General features: G+C 35.0%; 5 protein-coding genes across 6 annotated transcripts in view; 2 read left to right on the forward strand and 3 right to left on the reverse strand.

Annotated features, from left to right (window-relative positions):
* LOC142342672 (failed axon connections homolog) overlaps window positions 1-22,602 on the reverse strand; it is a 548,023-nt gene that overhangs the window by 151,998 nt on the left and 373,423 nt on the right. The gene's annotated exons all lie outside the window — the stretch shown is intronic.
* The window catches only part of LOC142342673 (failed axon connections homolog), a 546,280-nt gene that overhangs the window by 150,255 nt on the left and 373,423 nt on the right, over window positions 1-22,602 (reverse strand). The window lies entirely within an intron of this gene.
* LOC142342670 (cleavage stimulation factor subunit 1-like) overlaps window positions 1-22,602 on the forward strand; it is a 518,885-nt gene that overhangs the window by 147,253 nt on the left and 349,030 nt on the right. The gene's annotated exons all lie outside the window — the stretch shown is intronic.
* Window positions 1-22,602, forward strand: part of LOC142342671 (RNA-binding protein Musashi homolog 1-like) — a 452,119-nt gene that overhangs the window by 147,253 nt on the left and 282,264 nt on the right. The gene's annotated exons all lie outside the window — the stretch shown is intronic.
* The window catches only part of LOC142342661 (uncharacterized), a 147,040-nt gene that overhangs the window by 44,320 nt on the left and 80,118 nt on the right, over window positions 1-22,602 (reverse strand). The window contains exons 9-10 of the mRNA XM_075394121.1: window positions 19,137-19,232; window positions 7,091-7,192 (exon numbers count right to left, since the gene is read on the reverse strand). Of these exons, the coding sequence (XP_075250236.1) occupies window positions 7,091-7,192; window positions 19,137-19,232 (198 nt within the window). The remainder of the gene's footprint in view (window positions 1-7,090; window positions 7,193-19,136; window positions 19,233-22,602) is intronic.

Consider the following 22,602-nt stretch of genomic DNA (forward strand, 5'->3'; position numbering starts at 1 on the left):
TGACTTCAATAAGGGGCTTCATAATTGTTCGCCCCCATTATTATGACCCACCATAATAGATGTTCTTAACATTTTTTATAACGGATAGTTTGTTCACTGAACCCGTGTTAGGTTCTTCACATATGGTAATCAAAGCAAAAATTTCGTGCGAGGTGAAGGAAACGGGTACCTAGCCTCAAATGATGACATTGGAACTTTACAAGAATAATAGACCACTGCAATAATTTCAAATGCAAAAAAGGAATGTTTAATTCCGCTCACATTTGATGATTTTTTGTGGCAGTCTGCCGCTAATTTTCTCGAATTTTAGGAGCATATACTTGGTCTTTACGAAATTACTACGCCTAAAAAGAATTATAATTAATGCTTTTTACATATAAAGGACGTTATCAAAGATTTTCAGCGATAACACAAGATATGGTTAATTAGTTTGAGTAGTCTGAGCACTAGAACTCCATCTTTATGCAGTAGTGCTTGTTTGATACTGACTAACGATTCTCTTAAATCACGTTCTCCTGAAGAAACTTCTGATTTTTGTACCCAAGTAGAAATTTACCGTGAGAAAGATAAGTCCGCTGAAAAGCAGCTCTTGACGCCTCTAGTACCTTAATGGACATTCAAGAAAATTAATTTAAACACAGTCCATTAACAGTTCCACCCAGGCGAAACCGCATTTCGAATAAATTGCGACTACTACAGACGAAAAGAGAAAATTCACAGCCTTATGGTTAATTGTTTTCTCAAAATGGGCAGTTACTAATATAGAGGATAGTTCTGTCAAATGGTAAAAGCATTTCACTTTTTGACCTTCCCTTTCAGACCTCCATTGGTTATAAGAGTCTGCCTTCAGGCAGATCAATTCGATAATAAGCTTTCATAAATTAGACTTTGTTATCGACCAAGTAGAATTTTGCAGCTCAAGGCGGGGAAAAGAATCAAATTTGATGGTATCATCAAAAACTGCAATTCCAATAAATTCAAGAGCATTTAAGAGTGCATTTACTCGATTAAAAAAGCAACCGGGTAGACAAATTGCGGTAGCATTAATTTCAATTCCTATTTAGCAGAAACCTTTTCCTTATTCGCTTCTTCTCGCATGAGAAAATGAGCGAAACAACCTTAATGTAATAAGTCTGAACACATCAGGATATTTGTTATAATAGGCTAGATATTTGAGCACAATGAAAGGCAAGCAAGGTCAAAATTGTAGAATTATTCTGTTCGGAGGAAATGTCAAACAGAAAAGCTAATACATCAATTAATCAAAAATAACTATTTTCACATCACTAATCTAAAATTCTACACCAAAAACGAATGATTGTAGCTTAATCTTAAGGAGGCCAGTCGCGCAGGGTTGGAGAGGGGGTACACGAACAGGTTGCGCAAAATCGGGTTTCCTTACCTAAATTCGAAACTGCCTTTCACACAAAAACTCTGTTTCCTCAGCAACTTTAGTGAACAGTTCGCTTGGAACCTACGAAGGCTCTAAAAGAGCTACAAACAACAGATTTAATGCTCTCGGGATATTGTAGTTTATCCAGTTTCTTTGTCAAATTTTAGTTAAATTGCTCAGCTAATTGTTGAAAGAACATTCTAACACAAAAACGGCCCACAAAAATGCACAAGAATACATAAATCGACTACCGTCGGAAAAACGGCTCTCGAATGACAGGCGGGGCAATTGAATTCAGGCGCTGTAGCTTAGAAAAAAATTTCTTTATGGGTGCAAAAACAACACACGAAAGTCAGGCTTGGACCACGACCACTTGAGTTCGATTCCGTAACCTCAACAGAGGCATTAACCACTCGCCTATCGGTCTTGTCAACGTCTCTCTAACAATCGGTTTTGTTTGAACAACAAACTTTATTTCGGAGTGTGAGCAATAGAAATTACTCAAAAATCAAGCAGAAGTGCGTGAAAAAGAAATGCGTCATTCGAGAGCAATTAAAAATAGAGCCGAAAGAAAATCGGATTCGACTTGAAGATTAGTGCAAATAAAACTCTAGAAGAAACGACGGCCAAAACAGTCAGACCTGAAAAAAAGAAACAATATATCAAAAAACCACTAAAGTTTATTGTCTATTTTATAGGATACTTATTACTGAGAGAAGTTTCGAGAATGCAAGCATAACTTGTCTCAATTACTATTATAGTGGTGGATGAAAAGATGGGCCTGTATTAGAAAAGTATGCTAAATCTAGTGAGAGTAGATGCGCTGTACGATTAAATGGGAGAAGCGGGCTAGCTGATGGGGAGGGAGTATAGGGTTAGGGTAGTCCAGGGTAAGGGATGTGTTGTATGTGGGGTAGTCGAGAGAAATCCAGGGGGAGAAATCAATGGAGAGAAATCCATGGGGTGTGGGGGACTGAGTAGGTGGAGGGTAGGTATAGATTGGAGTAAGGAAGGAGTCAAAACTTCAAAATGTAAGACGACCCTTTCCCTTTGTTTATTATCAGAGACTACAAACGAACATACATTGGCAACAAGCTAAGCATACTAAAAGTCTCAACGTTCAAAAAGAAGCCAATGTTCAAAAATAAGCATGAACCGACTAACATCGGAGAAATGTTCTCGAACGACAGGCGGGGCCGATTAATTTATAGAGGCTGCAGCTCTAAAATGTTTGAGTTTGGAAGACTGGACGACTAGTCCAAATCGCCAAGTGGAGCAGGATTTATTAGGGGGGGGGGGGGGGGGGTGACTGAGTGAAGGATTAAGAACGGTGCTTCACTCTATGATTTGTTCCCTCTGAGAACAGTTTCTGTCGATCGCACAGAGACTAGTAAGGCGCAAGGCTTTAAGAGAGCTAATCATACACTTAAAATGCCCTCCGGGCTTTATCCTATTTATATAATTGTGAGGACGAAAGGTTAAAAGCGTCGACGAAAAATCGGTCAAGGGAAAAATCGCATAGAACAGAGACCATAGGACTAAAATAAATGCTACAAACTTCATTTGAGAGCATTTAAAAATTAGACCTGGTATCTGAGACAAATGAGAACACATTTCATACTCAGGCGATCGAAAATTTGTTTTTATGGGCTTCTATTTTTGATTTTTTGGAGGGGTGTTTGGGCGGGGGGTGTTTAGGCATAAGTGTTGACAAAACCAACCAAAATTGTCCTTTAATCCGTGAATTTACGCCAACACAGAATTCAGTGCAGAGGAAAGGGAGCTAGAGTAGAGGTAGGGGTATAAATGGTCTAAAACTCCTAGAATTAAGCTTAACACCAATAATTAGGGCCTCCTCGTCATGTTCGGTGAATCGAACACTTGGACCAGTCAGCCTCTTAGAGAACTGCCCAGCAACATCCCCCCTTCCATCTTTGCATATTATTTGAATCTCTAAAATCACGTGCAATACTTTTTACATAAGTATTTACTATGTAATCGCACGTGCTCTGTAACTGGAAACTGGAGGGGGCAAGGAGTGCAAAATTTACTGGGGAGACACAGGGAAAAGATCTATATTTTGACAAAAAATATTAACGGACTACCCATTCTAGCCCAAAACGACGTATGTTACCACATCGCTTCCGTATATTCTAAATATTCAGGCATCTGTAACGGGAGGACATACACTTAATGACATACACATCTCTAAGAATCAAAACCTTTGCAATTCTCCTCGGGGGAAATGAATACGATATCGCAAACTAAATCGTTCTGCGTCAGTTGATACGTCTTCTATTTCAATGAAATCCGGATATCAAAAAACGGCAACCAATCCAGATGTAGTTATTTCAGTTCATTTCATGTTTACAGACTTCAAACCAATCCTGTCACAACACTTCCCAAATACTCACACTAATTGGTACCGAAGAACAAAAAAGAAAATTCATCTCTACTAAGGTTGATTATATGGCATTGAAATTAAATGCTAACAAGGAGGCTCGGTAATGTGCGTTCGCACATTAAGTTCCGACCCCGCTCATCTACATTTTTCACTTAATTGTCTATCAAATGAGGAAGAGATTAAAAAAAAATAACATATCAACCTATCGTTCAACAAACTACTAAAAAAATAATAATAAAACAATCTACTCTAGAGGGTTTATGAGACCTGTGGCTACCATAATATGACTACCAGAAAAGACGGCAATAAAAATCAAATAGTTACAAATATTAATTACGACCAAAATTCCTTGTCCATTTTTTGAAAAACACTAATAACCAAATCAAAATGGCATCAGATAAAATTTATACTCGGAAGATTAACCGGCTTTTTTGGAAGAAAATATGGGACTTTTCCTCAATGCGACGTGGCAACAAGTCGACTAGAAATGAGCAAATGGGGCAAAGTTTATTAAAACATTGCTTTATTTAAAAAAGAATTAAATTCGAACTGATTAGAAACATTACGCATCAAATGAAATCATTGAGAGAGTCTTTTATACCTCAATAGAGATTGACTGAGGCCTTTCATTATCCAGGATATGTCATACGACTACAAAAAAAAAACGACAAGTACAGGCAAAAACTAAAATTTTGCACAAAAAATTATGCACGAAAACGATGTCCCCCCAATCAATTAAATATAAAGCTGATCACTAAAAACAATAAAAATCTTCGTTTGCCTTTTTTAAAGGCAACAAAATTTGTAAATCAAAATAACGCCCATTATTGTGATACTGTGAAAAGAGAACAAAAACCTACAAAAAGGGGCAAATGTGCAAAAATCACGAAAATTGAATTTATGAAATCTGGTTGTTCCAAGAAGAAAGACCATTTGAGGAAAAAAACCGTTATGAAGAGCCAACCGTATTTCAATAGATAAATGATGTAAATTGTATATAGAGATGCTGAGCTACAATATAACAGAAATAATATTGGCAGATCTCAAAAATCTATCAAATAAATTGGCAGATCTCAATACAAACTGTCTACTCTTTTAATCTATCGACTAAAAGAGTAGACAATTTGTCTTGCAACTACTCGGAAAACTAATTGCGACTGTTATTAATGAGACTAAATCATAAGACTATAAAATAACATTAAATACAAGCTGAACTAATAATTTTCAAAAACAACTTTAAAAAATCGCAGTTTTGAAGCCATTAAAATTATAAGATATTAATCGCCAGAAGATAACATCTTCGTTTGCGTCTCCTTTGACGACCATAACGTCTTTTTGTAAAACGACTATCACAAAATGACAACAAAAAGACTCTTCACAAGACTCTTCTGAAACAAATTGTCTAATCCCTGAAGACATCATTTAAAACGTTTAAACAACAGAAAAGTTATTGTTTGATACAACAAAACATTAAAAAGAGCTCTAAATAATGAGGCTACTTTACTGAAATGATACCAAAATTTTATAAAACGACAAAAAAAACGCAAACCAGAACAAAAAGGGATAAGTTGAAGAATACTATCAGTCTTTTTTTTTAGAAATTTAATTCGAAAGTCAAAACAACCATTAGCTATTTACCGGTATCAGTTATTAAGTTCATTTGTTTATCTATAATTGGCCATTTAGACCTTTAATTACACATTATTTGGCAAATGACAACAAAGATGAACAACAAATAAAGGGCAAAAAATAAAAAAAACTACCAATTTCTTCAAGAGAACGGTGTCGCAGCCCTTCAAACCATATGTTATGAAAACAAAAAGATCTTTAGTTTCAAATGTTGTAAAATTTTTTTTAGTTAGATTGTTAATTAATGTTACAATTTACAAAAAGAAACAAAAAACAGCAAAAATGGGAAATTAAGCACAAAAATCAGAAAATTTTGTATAAAAACTCGTAGTAACAAAAGCAAGAAAACCTTCTAAAAAAACAATCGGCCACAAAAATATGTATTCTATATGGAGGAGAGATCGACCTGTACTTGCTGAGAATAAACAAAATGTTGAATAAAAAATTATAAAAAATTGACAGGTTCAAAAAATCACATAAATTTCCCTAAAACAAATACCTTCAATAACATAAGAGACATTAGGTAACAACCGAATGAATAGAAAAGTTCCAACTGCACCTCTTGAGGAAGAAATTTAGAACTTTGGGTGGTTAAACTTAAAGACTGCCAAAAGAATAACAATTGAAGGCAAAAGACAAGAATTCAATTAAATTTTACTAAAACTCTTCCTCAAAGCAATAAAAACCCTTTGGTTCTCTGAAAACAAATTATATCTACATTCGGCCTCAAAATTACGTAAATTAGAGCGACCATTAACAGAGCCGCGGAAAAAAAATATTGTCAGTAATTAACATTAGAAAAACAAAAGCAAAATATTTTTAAAACGGCAGCATCAAAATAAAAACCAAAAAGTCTCTGATTCTAAGAATCCATGATATTGTCGAACCTCTCCCTGATTTTGTCGCGCACACAGCAAATCGACCAAGTGTTCCATGTGTTTGCGAATTATACCAATTGTTGCGTGGAATTCTTCAAATATTAATAAAAAGAACGATGCATTTTGTATAATTATCGAGACAACTCTGCAAAAAACGACAAAGTTTTAATTCCAGAAGACTTTCATACGGCGCCTAATTGCAACTAGCGCTCTTTTTGAGATTAGGGAGTCTGTTTTAAGGTTTCTAGGTCACTAAGTCTGGCAAACTTTATTGAAGTGGACCAAAAAAGCATATTTTGTGCCATTTTTGATGAAAAAAGTTTGAATTTTGAAAACTTTATCAAAAATTTTAGCCAAAAAAAAACTTCAATCAGCAACGCAAAAAAACTTCAATCAAAACAATTCAGCAGAGCTCTTCTATCTCTAACGGTAACAACAACACTATGCCGTTAAAAATTTTAACTTATTTTGAACCATATTAGAGAAATTGTGCCAAATTTTAGCAAAAATTACTGAAAATGTGAACAAAAACAGTCGAATGCTCACAAAACTTTAAACCTCGATAACTCCCTGTAAAAAATCTTTTTAATTCCGTATTCTACGCTGAACGGGCTTTTCAATGATACCACTCACAATTCTCTACGATGAATATATCGATCGGCCAAAATTGACTGAACAAAAAAACCCAGTTGAGTATATAGTTCCTCCTCCCCACTAAAGTGGGGGTCGGAACAATAACGTTGTACACTAAAGCGATGAATTAAATGAAAATAAGCAAATACTAACTCGTTTCGCTTCGTTTTCTGCAAATTTCCAGAAGCAGAGTCTTGTGTTCGTCAACACACACCATCTCATGTGCCAGATTCCTTTGTTCACGTCTTCCATATTCTAAACGAATAAACAGTAATTGACATGATTTTCAGTTCATAAATAAACGCACATTTCAACTTCTTTTAGCTTGAAAACTTTACGGCGTCTGAAAACAGGCTTCTAGCCTAATTGACGTACGTGATGTATGGACTATAACATACTCAAACGAATTTATTATAGTTCATAAATAAAAGGACATTTTAAACAGAGAGACAGAGAGTGAAAAAGTTTTTCAGGGTTCTTTAGCGGAAAGATTTACTTACCGACGCACGACTGAAGAAAATTTATACCAAGCATTTTAAAAAATTCCTTTTGTAAAGTCTGCAAGATCCGCATAAAAATTGCGTTCGACAATGTTTACGATCATGAGGCGATGAAATAAAATATCTGCTTTCCAATTGTTCTTTTGGCTCCCATAAAAAGTTCGGAAACAAATGAGATTAAAATAGTTATATAGTAAATTGAACTTTGCAATATTAGAGTGCAAACGTACATTATTCAGCATCCTAAATTGTTATATATTGCGTTACTATGTGATCAGACAAGACTTGTGCATTGGCTTTATGGCAACATGAGGGGTAAACAAAAACTTTCCACAGGAGCAAATAGCGAAATGAGAAAGACAAAGTCAGATGATTTGCTCTCAAATGACAGGCTGAAGTTTTGACTATAGCTGGCTTTCCGGAGGGGGTGCAAAATAAAAACAATTCAAAGAACTGCTCTCAAACAACGAGAAAGCTTTAGAATCTCCAAGAGAACCTAATGAAATCGGAAAGGAACTTCTTGTTGGAGCAAAGCAGTGAAAAGTGAATCCGAACATTTAATTATTTAATTATTCTGTCATAGCTATACTTCTATTGAAAATAGCAGCCACTATCTAAGACGCCAACTTGAATATCAACTGCATAAAGTTTTAAAAGTGAATATCAACAGTACTTTCAAGCGAAAACCAAGAAAAAAAACAATAAACAGATTCAAGTTCATCAAAATTCGGGTTGTCAGCGCAACCTTTTGAATGCAAAACATGCTATAAAACCAAGTTAAGTTCGATCAGATTTCAATTACGCATGTGGTTAAGAAAAATCAACATCCTAGGTTTTTTGTCAGTTGCAAAGAGTGTTCTAATTTGGCCAGGAATTTCATTAGATTCGACGAATATGACTGAGACAATGAATTGGAGGACAATAAGCTTAACACTTATACCAGTTAGCAGTGTGCTTTAAGAAACTTCGATACTTAATGCAAAATGTCGTTAAACAATATGTATAAAAGCCCAGGCTTTATTGATTTAACTTTTGATTTCATTTTGCTTTTATTCGAATTTTCAATTTCTGATCTCGACCGTATTAGCACAATTCTGCTAAAAAACTTTAAATTCAGTTGAAAGATTTCGGGAAGCAAGCAAGAAGTCAAACATTAAAGTGGTGACAATAAATAAAAAAAGGTAAAACGAATTTTAAAATCATAGCAATATAAGTCCTGAAATACAATCCAAATGAAAACAAAAGAAAAAAACGTAAAAACCGATATCTGACCACCATACGCATCGAATTTTACAAGCCAAAGGGACGACAAGAATTAGTTTCACAAAAGTAATGAAAACAATATGAAAACAATAATGAAAACAATAATGAAAAAGTAATGAAAACAATTGGTATTTAAAATGTAGATTTTTTGGTATCAGCGTGTTCAATACTAAGGCTCTCAAGTAAGAGCATAAACCTTTCCAATTAAGAAAACTCTTGATTGCGAATGAGAGACAAGCAGAGACAGCCAGAACAATCAAATAATGACAAAAATTTATTCAGGAAAAAAATTCAAATCTGCAGAACCAACATTGTAAAACCAAAAATGACTCAAGAACCCAACTTCTACCTCAAAAGGTTTTCAGGACCACTTGATCTCAAAAACTTTAAAAAATGACAGAAAAATTCCAAAAATGAAATTGAAGAAATTTTATTTTTTAAATGTTTAAGACTTCAAAACAAACTCATAGCAAAATCTTACAATCTAATATACAGCTTATCAGAAAAATAATTGAAACATAATAGACAAACAGAGGCAAAAATGACAAAATTTAAAAAAATAGCAAAACAATAAAAAATTTGTTGACAAACTAACTTTTAGAAAAACAAGTTTACCACTGCATTTTTTGTTTCCGTACGTTTTTAGATCTTTTGTTGTGGTTGAAATTACTAGAAGCAAGAGTAATAAGACATGGAAAATAGAACATATGTTACACGACACCTGATAAAGGAAAACCTTTCCAAGATTGGAGTGGTGAAAGCGTCGAAATAATGCAGCACATCTATAGTAGTCGCTAATAAAAATAGACGCATCTATTTTTGGCTGGTAATTATTAAAAATTCGTTGAAAGGTTGTCGAAATGGATTCAAATTTCCCGAATGTGCAACATAGTAGAAATAATTAGACGCGACTAAAATATTTCAGGTGTTATCAGTCTAAGTCATTGAAGCATACAAATGTGGGGTCAAACATAGTTCGTTTCCTAAGACCAGTCAGAAGGTGCGAAAAAGGTTCTACTCTTTTTCACCCCTATTCATTTGAGCACGCATATCGTAACACAATATTATTTCATCCCATAAACTATCAGTTTGCATTGCAAGCAGGATTTCTCATGAAAAACCGAATAATTTAATCCCATGATTGTTTTTGATAGTTTCATATCAAGTCGCACGGGTCGGTGAGGCATGGCTCGCAAGCCATGGTCGAAGGCTTAAATCCGGTGTGAAATGATAGAGGGTGAAATAATCGTGGTGAAATGATGGGGGGTTGAACAAATAAGGATGAATAAGCGGGACACCTTTGCAACTACATATTTTTAGAAGAGATTATTGTATCTGAATAACGGACATTCATCAATTCTCGTGAACGCTATTATGTCTTATCAAATTTTTCGTCTTCTAAATGTCATAACTTGAAAATGACGTCAAAAACAGATGGAACATTGAGAGATTTTTTTGAAAAATTGCCTAAGCTGTGTGGCTTCAACAATCCTCTGAATAAACTTTTAAACCATTCGTCAAATCTTAGATCTATTCTCGCGAACTTAATCTCTCTTACTTGATTCACGTTCCTACCATAAGTAGTTGCAATGTATTAGAATGTGGTAGTTGGGACTTTAAACAAACTGGATTTTGGGATAGAAAAAGGTCCCTCGGATCATCATTGTTTTCTTTCCTTTTAATCTGCACAACGGTGTGTGACAAAAGCCATCAGTGTTGGGAGTTTTTTTAGGAGTAAATTCGATAAAATCATGGACGGTGAAGCTCCTCATCTGAAATTTTCTGAACAAAAAAATTGCTGACAGTTTTGAAATTTTTTAGCGTGCTTCAGAAAATTCTCAACAAGCGGTTTTTTGCGAAGTAATCAGAAGTTATGATCGTCGACGTTATTTCGAAGATTCAGATTTTTTAACAAAGAGGTTACAACAAAAAACGGAACGTCGATACAAGAACCCAACTGCTGAAAATCAGGTAACATTTGCATCGCTATCGGAAAATTGAAGCAATCTGCTGAAAATTACCCGATCTGCTTATATCAGTCATCTCAATAACGAATGTACAAAAACTTGTTATGACATTTGACCAAATTTTTAAACTAAAAGTGATAAAATTACCAGAAATCGAAGACAAACATACCCGGCAGATTGCCGGAAAATAGCCGCCGTTGATTCCAATAAGCATGATTGGGATTGAAAGAATAGAAGATATTGAAAAAAAAGATTTTTGTACAAAAACATTTTTTAAGTCCGATTCATTTCGTAGTTGAACATAACGTACTTCTGTTTCTTAGGGAGAGGCTACAGGGCTACTATCAATACCAATAAGCATTAGAGATGGTAACTAAGACTTATAGCGGGCATCTAAAATTGGGCTTTATGGGTTATCCCGTTTCTACTTCTGACTTCAATTTTTTATACCGACTCTGTTCATTTTGAATTGCTTTGCTGAGCAACTGATGTTCAAAATCACTTTTAGCAGAATGAGAAAAGCGGCAAAATGAGGTAAAGCGAAACATTTTTTTATTCGACGAAGTAAAAAAACATAGCAGGACAAGTCCTGACGTACAATTCAAAGAATTTTCATTGACTAAACAGAAAAACTAGACCTAGAATGGACTATGAGTGAATTGAGAAAACCATTTTAGAAAAAAAATCAGATAAAAAATAAGAAAAAATAGAAATCAATGTCAAAATGCCGCATGTGAACCAAAAAAACCACTAGCGAGAAATGAAAAATTAATTCAAACAAAAAACTAGGTCTAGAATGAGCTGTGAATGGCTTGGGAAAACCATTTAGAAAAAAATCCGATCCAAAAAATCGAAAAAAACAGTAAAAATCAGAGTGAAATTGCCGCATGTGAACAAAAAAACCACTACCGAGAAACCGAAATTTTGTTCAAGCACCGTTTTCTCACTCCACTTTAAAATTAGAGCGAAAAAAAAATTCACGCCGCAAAATCACTCGCTTTTTCGCTCCATTTCCTGTTTTGGCGTGACCAAAATCCCTACTCCAATTTGACTTCAAAAATCATGAAAATGTGTGAACAGATCTTTAAAAAAAGACAGCGCCCCAATACAATTCAAATTCTTTGAATTGTAAAAAAATAGGAGCGCTATAGTAGCCGACCGAGAAGATGAGGGCGGCTATTAATAAGCAACTTGCAAACGATATTATTAATGAGCAACTTGCAAACGATATTAATAAGCAACTTGCAAACGCCAAAAAAGACACAATTAATAATCCAGGGTTTTTTTTTGGCGGCTGATATAGAGATGGAAAAAAATCAGACAGATTTCTCCAATTCTACGTCACCGAATGATTTTATAAATTTCAAATGAAGAGCCAGCCATGCCTCTTGAAAGATTTTATCAATTGCATTCTTAGTACTGTTGTTTTCTTGACGAATTGAAAATCTGCCACCGCTCTTCAAAAAAGGAGATCCAAATTTAAGAGAGAGTTATAGACCACTGTATTTTCTGAAGATGCTGAGCAAGTAGTTTTGAAGAAATTTAAAAGTGATTTTTCTAACAATTCTGTTTGGCCGGCTCATCAATCACCTTACCGAGAGGGGCATTCCAGAAACGTTTCTTGGTTTTTCTGTCGGAAATATTGCGGAGAAGAAAGTGGTTTGACTTATTAGTCTACATCTAACCAGTGCTTTAGATGCGGTGGACTTAAACATTCTCATTACAATTTGCAAAATCAGTTCGGATTGGATGATATTTTGACGTTTTTCAAAAGTTACTTCAATGGTCAAAAATTACAAGTAAAAAATCGATGCCAGAAATCTATGAAAGCACTAACAATGACGCATTCACAATTTGCTTGACAGGATGAAATTACCAGACCTCAAAAACTAGCATATCAAAAAATGACGCACCTTTAAGCGAAAAAAGACCGACAGGACTAATATAATTGCTACAAACTTCGTTAGAGAGCTATTAATATAATTTATACCAAGAAAACAATTTGTTACTTTACGCAATCAGAAAACAGTTCCTGATAGGAATACAGTCCAATACAAAACTTTCCCGAGAAATCATCGAATTGTGCCCTAACTCAGCAACCAGTTGAAACAATTGAGCCAACCCACTTATAAGATCATTGACAGTATTGAATACATGTTCCCTCTTTCCCTCTAAAATACTCATTCTGGCCAAAACTCGTGAACAAAACGTTGAAACGAGGACTACGAAGAAAGAAGGGACATACATAGCATACTTCTCTTGAACTAATAGTGGTGTGTAGATGCTTTGAACTAATTGGCATTTGTTCATCTCCGTTGAACACAAAAAAGGCAAAACGGAAAGGCAAGATGGGAAATTAGAAAAGAATTAAGCTAAGGCCTTCACTTCCTTCTTTGCAATGATGCCGAAAGGCAACATCCTATTTTGGTAGTTTTCCTGTCCACTGCAGTAATTCATACCCCTAACCATAAAAGGTCGGACTAGGATGCAAAATTAGTTATGATAGATAAAATGTAACAAGTTCCAGGGACATGCAAATTAAAATCGCATTACCCTCTTCCTTAAGAAACTAGTATGGGATGCAAAATTTTAAAACGACCCAATTTGAAAACTGACACTTTAGTCCTCATTAGTCTGAAAAAGAGATTAGAGTTGACTTAAAAAACTTCAATAACAAAAAGCTTCTACATTTCAAAGCATAAACCAGCTATTGAATAAGGTTCCAACTGATGAATTGCTCTCGACCTCGCCAGTTTCGCTTCCTCGCCAGCTTTCGGTGAACCATACAGCTAGCGCCTCGAAGAGACACTGACTTTTAATGCCCCACGGTTACCATTTTATCCCATTCATTTCGACAAAAAGTCAATTCGTTGGAGCGAACGAGAGCACATTCAAGAACAAAAAACGTCAGGCAAAAATTTTCCACACCGAATAGCGCCCATAACTTCTCCTAACTTCCTACGTGGAGTGCTATTTGGTCTCCACTCTTCTCTTGTCGGCTGGTGAAAACTCAGGTTGAAATAATGAATTCATTGACGTGACCTAATACGAAGAAGTAAAGCTTTTAACACGAAAATTAGCGTAAGAATTAACACACAGGAATCTTTTCTAAGTCATCTTGAATCTTTACACTTGCAGATGATAAAAACCGAAAAAAGGATTTCTTAGGATTTCGAATATATATGTTCAAACTAAATTTTATTGAGCCTTTTGTACAAAAAATATAATTCTTAAATTCTACACCTGAATAATTTTTCATCTTTCTGAAACCGTTAATATAACTTAAAACTTTCAAACCGATTTATGAACTAAAATATTTTTAAAAAGATGAACCAAAAAGAACGGGAAATATAAACGGCAAAACTAGTCACTACTACTCTAGTTTCGGCTTAATATTGAGTACACTCAGTCAACTGCGCGATGTTCGAATGGTCTTTGAGAAACAGACAAATAGATTTCTATGTCCACCAAACAATAATAGCACACTTGTCAGAAACTCTTAAAGGACTTTTTAGTACATAAACCGACTAATGTCGGAAGAATTGCTCTCTAACGACAGACGGGTAGAAAATCATTTCACCCCACCGGGATTCAAACCACTGACCTCCCAATACATAACCTGATACACTGACAACTCGGCTATCAGGCCCTTATTTTTGCTAATCTGTAACCGACTTTAAATTAGCAATAAGCTTTACTTCGGAGTGAGAGCAATAGAGACCACTCAAAAATGAAGAACGAAAGAGTGAAAAAGTCATTTGAGAAGTCAAAGAATGTTCTAGAAGAAAAACGCAAAATGGTCAAGCAAAAAACTGCATAAAAAAGACCAACACGTTTACAATAATTGCTATGAACTCCGTAGCTTATTCCATAGTTTAGAAATTGTGGTTTATTCCATAGTTGAGACAAGGGAGAACCGAGCCAAATGAACCATATCAATTCAAGGAGGCCTTAAAAGTTGATACTAATATTTATAAGAAAACATAGAATTGAATTGCTCTCGAACGACAGGTGGTGCAATCTAATGCAAGGGCTGTAGACTAAAAGAATTTTTGTTTACGGATGAAAAAATATCCGACCAGTGTGGGGATTCAAACCCGCAACTACGGAGTCATCGACATTAGTATCCATCACTCGGTTATCAGACCCAGGCCATTTCCTATACTACAATCGCGTTTATTTTAACAGCAACCTTTACTTCCTTCGGAACGAGAGCAAATAGGATCATTCAAAAATGAAGAAAAGAAGCGGGAAAAATTCACTAGATAAGTCAAAGAATGTTCAAGAACAAAAACAAAATGGTCATGCAAAAATTTTGTATAAAAAATGACCAACACGTTTACAACAGTTACTTGAAACTTCGTTCTAGGGTAATTAAAAAAGCTCATCTCCATAATTCATTAAAATTATAAAAAATGCAACATCCCGTTTGGGAATATAGAAAACAATCAAAGAACGAGCGCGCCCGATATAAGTTGCTTCAGATGCCAGGGAGGGGAAATAATTGCAGCTTGTTGTAGCCGTGGAGACAAAAACAACTTTCTGGGTCTCATATGATGCCATAAGAGCTTACTATTGACCACTATTAGGATTTCAGATGATAAAATGGTACTCATTTTGGCGCATTTTTCAATGAACCTTTAGTAGTAAACTGCCGATAATTCTGCCCAGCTGCTTACAATTGCGAATCAGAGAGAATTCAGATCACGGAAAAGTCTGGTCTCGCACAATCGAGAGGATCGACAGTTAGTCCTAAACGCTACAAAGGAAGCTACAAAAATTTAAAACTATTGAGAAAGCAGCTAAAACCGATTCTAATAATTATAATTGAAAGAAGGATATTTTACAATTTTTGGGGCATAAGGAGTTGTCGAATACAGTTGCATCAGCTTAAAACTTCCGGAAAGAAGTTTTTCACCTATCGCGAGAAATTACAACGATTGATTCCCTCCATCTAAATGGAAATGAAAAAGATAACAGGTGTTTGCCAGAGAAAGAACTGAACAAGAAGTTCACTCAAGTCTCACAGTACGCAAATTGGTAATCTGCGTACCCAATTGCGCTTGAGGATTTTTTTATATTTTCGATATTGGTTAAATTTTTCTACCTCAACTGAACCAAATTTAGATTCCTTTGAATGAGTTATTGCTTTATAAGTTCGAACGGAGCAATTTAAGCGAAGAATGAAAATAGGTATGCCTATGTGGGTAGAGGTTGTCGGAGGGTATATATGAGGTGGGTAGGGGTAGCTGGGAGTAGATTTTGTCGGCACAGAGGAACTGCGGACGGGTCCTGCGAACTGCTAAATATATTTTCTAAATTTTATAACTCCCTGCTAACAAAAAATTTTTGTGAGGACAAAAAGTCAATTATTGTATGAAAACTATCAGAGTAGTTTTAGATTAGTAGTTTTTTAGAATAAATATTCTTCACTCATCATGACATAGTTAAAAGTCAAACAGCCACGCCAGCTTTAACCATTTTTAAGATAGTAAGTTACATTAAAAAGACATATATCACAACAATAAATTCTTCAAGCTGTTTGAAAAACTCTTTTTGTTCCAACCTGATCTCAGTGAGGCAGGAACTATATGATCAAATGGGTTCATTTTTTGTTCAGTCAACAAGGCCGATAGATATATTCATCGTGGAGAGTTGTGAAAGGTACCTTTAGAGAGCCCATCAAACGTAGAATATCTAACTTATTTGATCTGATTTTTTATAGTACTAAGATAATTTTGAACTTCGTTTTTGCCAAGAAGCTCTCGAAAGTTGAACTTTGGAAAATCCAGCCATTGTTAATGAAAATTGGCACAAAATATTTGCTTTCAGCACACTTTGTCCAAATATGCAGACAGTAGAGGCGAGACCTAAAAGTGATGACAAAATCTTCGTATAATCAGATCACGACTTCGTATAATCAGTTGGCTTCCGCTTACTCCTAAAGTGATCTGAAATTATTTTTCTCGCCGTTCGCTTATTTCAATCAATACTTATCCAAAACGCACCCTGTTGTTTTATATCATAATTTTGCTTAGCCAAATTAAGTATTACGCTTGTTCTGGTCTGATCGTGGATTTTTATTATAAAAAAGAATGCATTGTATTCCGGCGACGTTTTTCCTTAAAAAACATTGCATTTTATTCTATCCCAACAATTACAAATAGTTTACTTACTAGTCAAATTATCGCATCAAAGACAGGTCACATTGGCGCTGAATGCAATGTACGCCTAACTGAACAAATAAAATTTCAGAAAAAAATACGGTTTCAAAGTCAATTTATTTGCACTTTTCTTAACACTTTCATGCAATTTTTATTTGAATTTTCTATCTCACTATTTGATTATCTGTTTGCAGTCGTTTGACATATTCTGCATAATGACACTTCCGAATAACTCTCTATGAGGGGATAAATGAGCTCATTTGAAACCTTCAGTTGATAGCTGATGATTTCAATGAACTTGAATTTACTTGTTTTCAAACATGTCAATTTTGAACTTGTCCCTTTTTCCTTCATTTAATTAACTTGTTACTTAGTCTCATTAATGACAGGTCAGATCCACTTTCTTGTGAAGCAAACAATTATCTCTAATGGTTGTGTGTTTTCACGGATGTTTTAATGACTTTGACACGATGAGTCTTCGTAATAATTTTTTGAGTTTTCGACACTGGTCAATCTTCTGGTTGATCTTTTGGATAGTCCACTAACAAAAAGTCCCTATAAATCTGCAAATGAGGCCCAATTGAACAAATGTAACACTTTCAGTTAAACGCGCATGACTTTAATTATTTCAATAGTGTGTGTTTCCGTAAACTATTTGAGAATTTTTGAGCCTTGCAGTCATTTATTGTTATTTTTAGTCTTAAGAATAAAACTCTCTAATGGCAGGTCCCGTTGTCTTCCTAAGGAGTTAATTTTTTTTGTTAAAGGTCGGTTGTTATGGCTTTTGCAATTATTTAGTTTTTATCTTTTCAGCCCTTTCATCTTTTTTAACGACCTGATAACTAGTCTCATTAAGGACATGTCCCACCAGGCTCCTGGTGAAATACAAGTTAATTTGTTTAGTTCAGGTTTTATCTGATGCTATTTTGACTTTGTTACTAAGTGTTATTTTTAAAAATATAAATCGAGAATTAAAATTCAACACTCACTGTAGATTTAGTGAAGTACTTGGGCACTGGTTCTATTTTAATGAACACGAAGTTATTACCATGGGAAATTATCAAGCCCAAATTCAGTCTATGAAAAAGTATTCTCAAAAACAATTTATCTAAAGAATCAAACTTATGTCAAATTCAACCCCCAGACAACGCCACTGAAATCCTTACAAATAATAAAACACGCTCTCAGCTAGGTCACGAACTCCCGCCTTTAAACCCTCTCTAGGTATTTGGATTACTAGCTGATTATAGACTAATTGCTGATTGTAATCTCAACGTGGTTTTTCCATCTTTCCAAGTAATCCTTGTCTGAGGGGCCGCAAATTTAATCCTTTTTACGACTCAAGTTCCATTTACCCTCTATTGTACCGCCTTGTGAATTATATTTAACCATTAATGCTGAAGGCAATCTGTTTAGCAATACTCTATTCAAGAATTATCAGATAATTACGTCATGTCTAGCCATTAATAGCCGAGGTTTATTCTTATCCATTAGTTCCTCAGCATACCAACAAACAATGAACCAAATAATGACCATATCTAACCTTTCTACCCTGGTCACATTCCATAATTCTCATTTTTATAATTAACAAATTCTGTCGAGCCATTGAATTATACAAAAAAAAACACGCTTTCAACGTAATGGTTGGCGCAACAACACAAATTGTAAGCACAACAAACTTTTTGACATAAAAAAAACTGATTTTACAAAACAACCTCTGCTGTTCAGCTATAACCTGTCTGTGCAATCCCTTTATCTGCCATGTTTATTGGTACTTAATCCAAAATCAACCCTGATAAGCAACTGAAATTTCTGAATGTCAAAGTGAATAATCAGCTCTCGAATTCAAAATAGCCAAAATTCAAGCCTGTGCAAAATGTTGATTCCAAACCATCAAATTGCTGTTGCAAAAAAACTCCAAGAATCAGGCAACTCAATCACTAAGCAACATTGCAACAGCAGTTCTCTATGCTTCTATGTCTAGCATATAGGAAACTTTGAACAATTGTTTCGGCGCATAATTTATCTTGAAAAAAGAACATGATTTATATTTATACATGTAAAACAGCAAGAGATTGATATCAATTCAAATTCGCGAGTATATTTTCTCATGCATAGAGTGCCGTTACCATTACCCAATAAACTAAGACACGATATTCATTAAAGATCTCCTAAAGGAATGCTCGCAAAGGACAATTATTTTTTTATGTCAACAAGATTAAACAGATATTTCATGTGATGATGGAACCTACGCCACTACTTAAGCCCTAATAATTTTGTTTCCACTGCTAGGTCTGTAACTTACAAGGAATCCCTTGAACTCCATTTGGAAGAAGGGATAGAGGCTGCAAGAGAGGGACACTGTGCCCTTCAGAGGATTCACTACGTCATCATTCTCCATCTAAACAACACACACAAACAAATTAACAACATCTCCACTGAACTAACTTTTGTGCTGCTCTTTGCGGCCAGAAAAACCTTTTATTTCGCTTCATTAATCAATAAGCTCATCAAGTCATAATCCATGAAACCTTAATAAACCTTTAAAAAAAGTTACCGACTGATAACGAAGAAACGAAAAATTTGTTCTACTCTCGAAAATTCAAGTTTTCAATCTCCGTTTTCATGGTTGAATTTGGCATCAAATAAATCGCTAAGCTTTCCTAAGTAAAAAAAAATCAAAAAAATCAGCTAAAGATTTCGACGTTTTGCTTACACCAATGATTAAAAGAATGCTACACAGCTCAAAAATGATAATAAACGGAGTCAGTCATTGAGCTAAAGAAACGTCCGCACTACATAGATAGTTTGAATTCTTGAAGAGCTCTCAAATGGTCAAAAGAACAATTGATGCATACGAAGTAAAGCAAGAAAGTCATTATTATCAGCACTATCAATTATACTATAACAACTGTAATACAAAATTCAACAGTGTTATTATTTAATACCATTTTTTTTCGCAATTTTGTAATTTTCGCAATTTCGCAATTTTAGCAAATATTGCCAGTACACATAAAAACACAAACTGCAGTTTGCGTGTTTAAATTAAACACTTCGATCTCAATTCGGGGAGAAAACATTGCCGTCGTACTGCCAAATATAGCTGCGAAATAGATCTGCTTGCCGTATAAATTATATAGACTCTGATTAAAAAATTGGAGTTGGTGCTATCGATGTCGCTAACAAAATTATGAAAAAACCAATAGCTAGAATATTTATACTGCTTGAAATTCATCCAGTGGCCGGCCTTAAGTACGCAAATTAGTTTCTTTGAAATCAAATAGTTTTAAATAAAACTAAGTTATATAGTTATAAACTAAGTCATTTTTATTGTTTCATTGAGAGATGTAAGTCATGTATGATCAAAATGTCATCACTCAAATGGTCATCGCTAAAGTCATTAAATAAGCTTGACTATTAAGCTGTTGTTCAGTGTGAAATAAACAAAAAGATAGCCGAAAAGAGCGCAAACAAAGAGTTTCGAAGTACAGCTACGTTCGGTTAAGGCTTCGCACCTATAATAAAAAAGAGGACAGATCAATCAGGAGCTTACAAGTGACACTAAAACCTTGCCAAACCGACCGTTAAAAAATAGCTAGTTTGATGATATTTCAATTTTGTGACAATTTTAAGAAATCATCTTCGTGACAAACGCGTATTAATTATTACAAACTCCGCATAAAACCATCTTCCAAAAGTTTAATCAAAAGTAAACATGACCGGCAGATTGACGGCAAATAGCCGCCATTGATTCCCATAACCTACATTGGGATTGAAAGAACATAAAAATGGGAAAAAAGATGTACGAAAAATTTTTTCAAGTGCTAACTATTTTGACTTCATTTTGTTGTTAGACATACTCCTGTTAAATAATGAGAGGATAGAGAGGCTAGTAGCAACACCAATATGCATTAAAGATGGTAGCAGGTGAATTGCGGGAAAATAGCCGCCGTTGACCTACATTGTGATTGAAACCAAATTTTCCGAAGTCACAATTTTCTTTGGAGTGCAAATTCTGCATGTTCGGTTAGATTCTAAAATTACACTTAATTCAGCTTCTAAACTGAACGCTAGTAAGCATAATACTAATGCCAGTTAGCAATCGCTTTAATGAACTTTGATACCCTAATGCACTATGACTTAATGACCGGGCTTTATATGCTTATCCCGTTTCTTTTGATCTTTTGACTTTGACCGTCTTCATTACATTACGCAATTTACTGAGTGAAAGAATTTTAAATCCGCTCAATTGAAACAGTGAGTGAGGTAAGTCAGAAGTCAAACGTGAAAATTGTCACTTATGTAAAACAAAAAATGTGATCAAAAGGTAAAGCGAATTTAAAAACGGAGAGCGCCTAAATAAAAGCCGTTGAGAGGCTGACGTTGGTTATTAATCAACATAAACGACTAATGTTAGGCAAATTGGTCTCAAACCAGGTGGGGTTGGTCAAGCGCCCGTGGAGAGGGATGGAAAAAAACGGGGGCTGGAGGAGAGGAGAAGGGTGGACGGGAGAAGGTTGGTGGGGTTTACACTTCTAATACTTTTAAGAACAGCCCTTCACAATGATGATGAACAATTTCGGTTAATCGCATACTAAGAAACTACTAAGGCGTGCGGTTCTACGAGAAGTGCCCAACACTTAATGCCTTCCGTGATTTACCTGTGTATCCTGTTTTTTTTTTCAGGACGAAAAATCAAATGGGTCAGAGGAAAAATCGGTCAAGGAAAAATCGCATAAAAAGACAACTGGACTAATATAATTGCTACAAACTTCATTTGAGAGCAATTAATAACGAAAAAGAAGAGAAGTTAATTCTTCTTATAGTTTTTCAGTGCAGAAGTCGTTCATCACTCATTAGCAATAATTTTTTTCATGTGTCTTGTTGTTGTTTTTACATTGAGACTATTACATGAAGTTGTTAATTAGGGAAATTCGAAAATCATTCTCATTTTGTAGAAAAAGAATCTTTTTTCACGGATCGAGCAATTTGCAGTTAGAGTTTGAATGGGATGGACCAGAACTTGGCGGGCAATTTCAGAACGCCGAGCACCTTTGTTGTTCATGCATGGCTCAAAATAGAACGTCATCACAACAAGCATTAGTGATAGCGGAGGCAACATCAAAAGTAAAACCTTAGTCTCCACCCAACCAGACAGAGAAAATTGAACCTGAATCTAAATTACGTTAGACAGGTTAGAGCGCAGTTGTTAAAAATAAGAGAACACAAACAGTTAGTCATTTCCGCGTGCGTCAAAACATTGTCGTACATTGCAAACATGCCTTTAGGGCCGTTGTTAACTCGACAATATTTCCCCACGATAGTTTTTGATCATTTTGAGAAAATCGAGGAAATTACCCTAATCAAAACAAAAATCACTAATAAATCTTATGACCACTTTCACATATTTGATATACATGAATCTGCTTTTAGATGCACATAATCATGATTGGGTAGGGTTGTTCCCAACTGCGGTTCCAACATTATTAAAATTACTGATGTGTCACAGATAACGCCATTGGTCATTGTTCAGATAACGCCATTAATTACAGACCAGTAATAACATTCGAAACAAAAAAACATACCCGGCAGATTGCCGGAAAATAGCCGCCGTTGATTCCAATAAGCATGATTGGGATTGAAAGAATAGAAGATATTGAAAAAAAAAGATTTTTGTACAAAAACACTTTTTAAGTCCGATTTATTTTGATGGCATTTCGTAGTTGAACATAACGTACTTCTGTTTCTTAGAGAGAGGCTACAGGGGCTAC

Source organism: Convolutriloba macropyga, chromosome 7 (genome assembly GCF_964194025.1).
Source record: "Convolutriloba macropyga chromosome 7, txConMacr16.3, whole genome shotgun sequence".
NCBI lineage: Eukaryota > Metazoa > Xenacoelomorpha > Acoela > Convolutidae > Convolutriloba > Convolutriloba macropyga.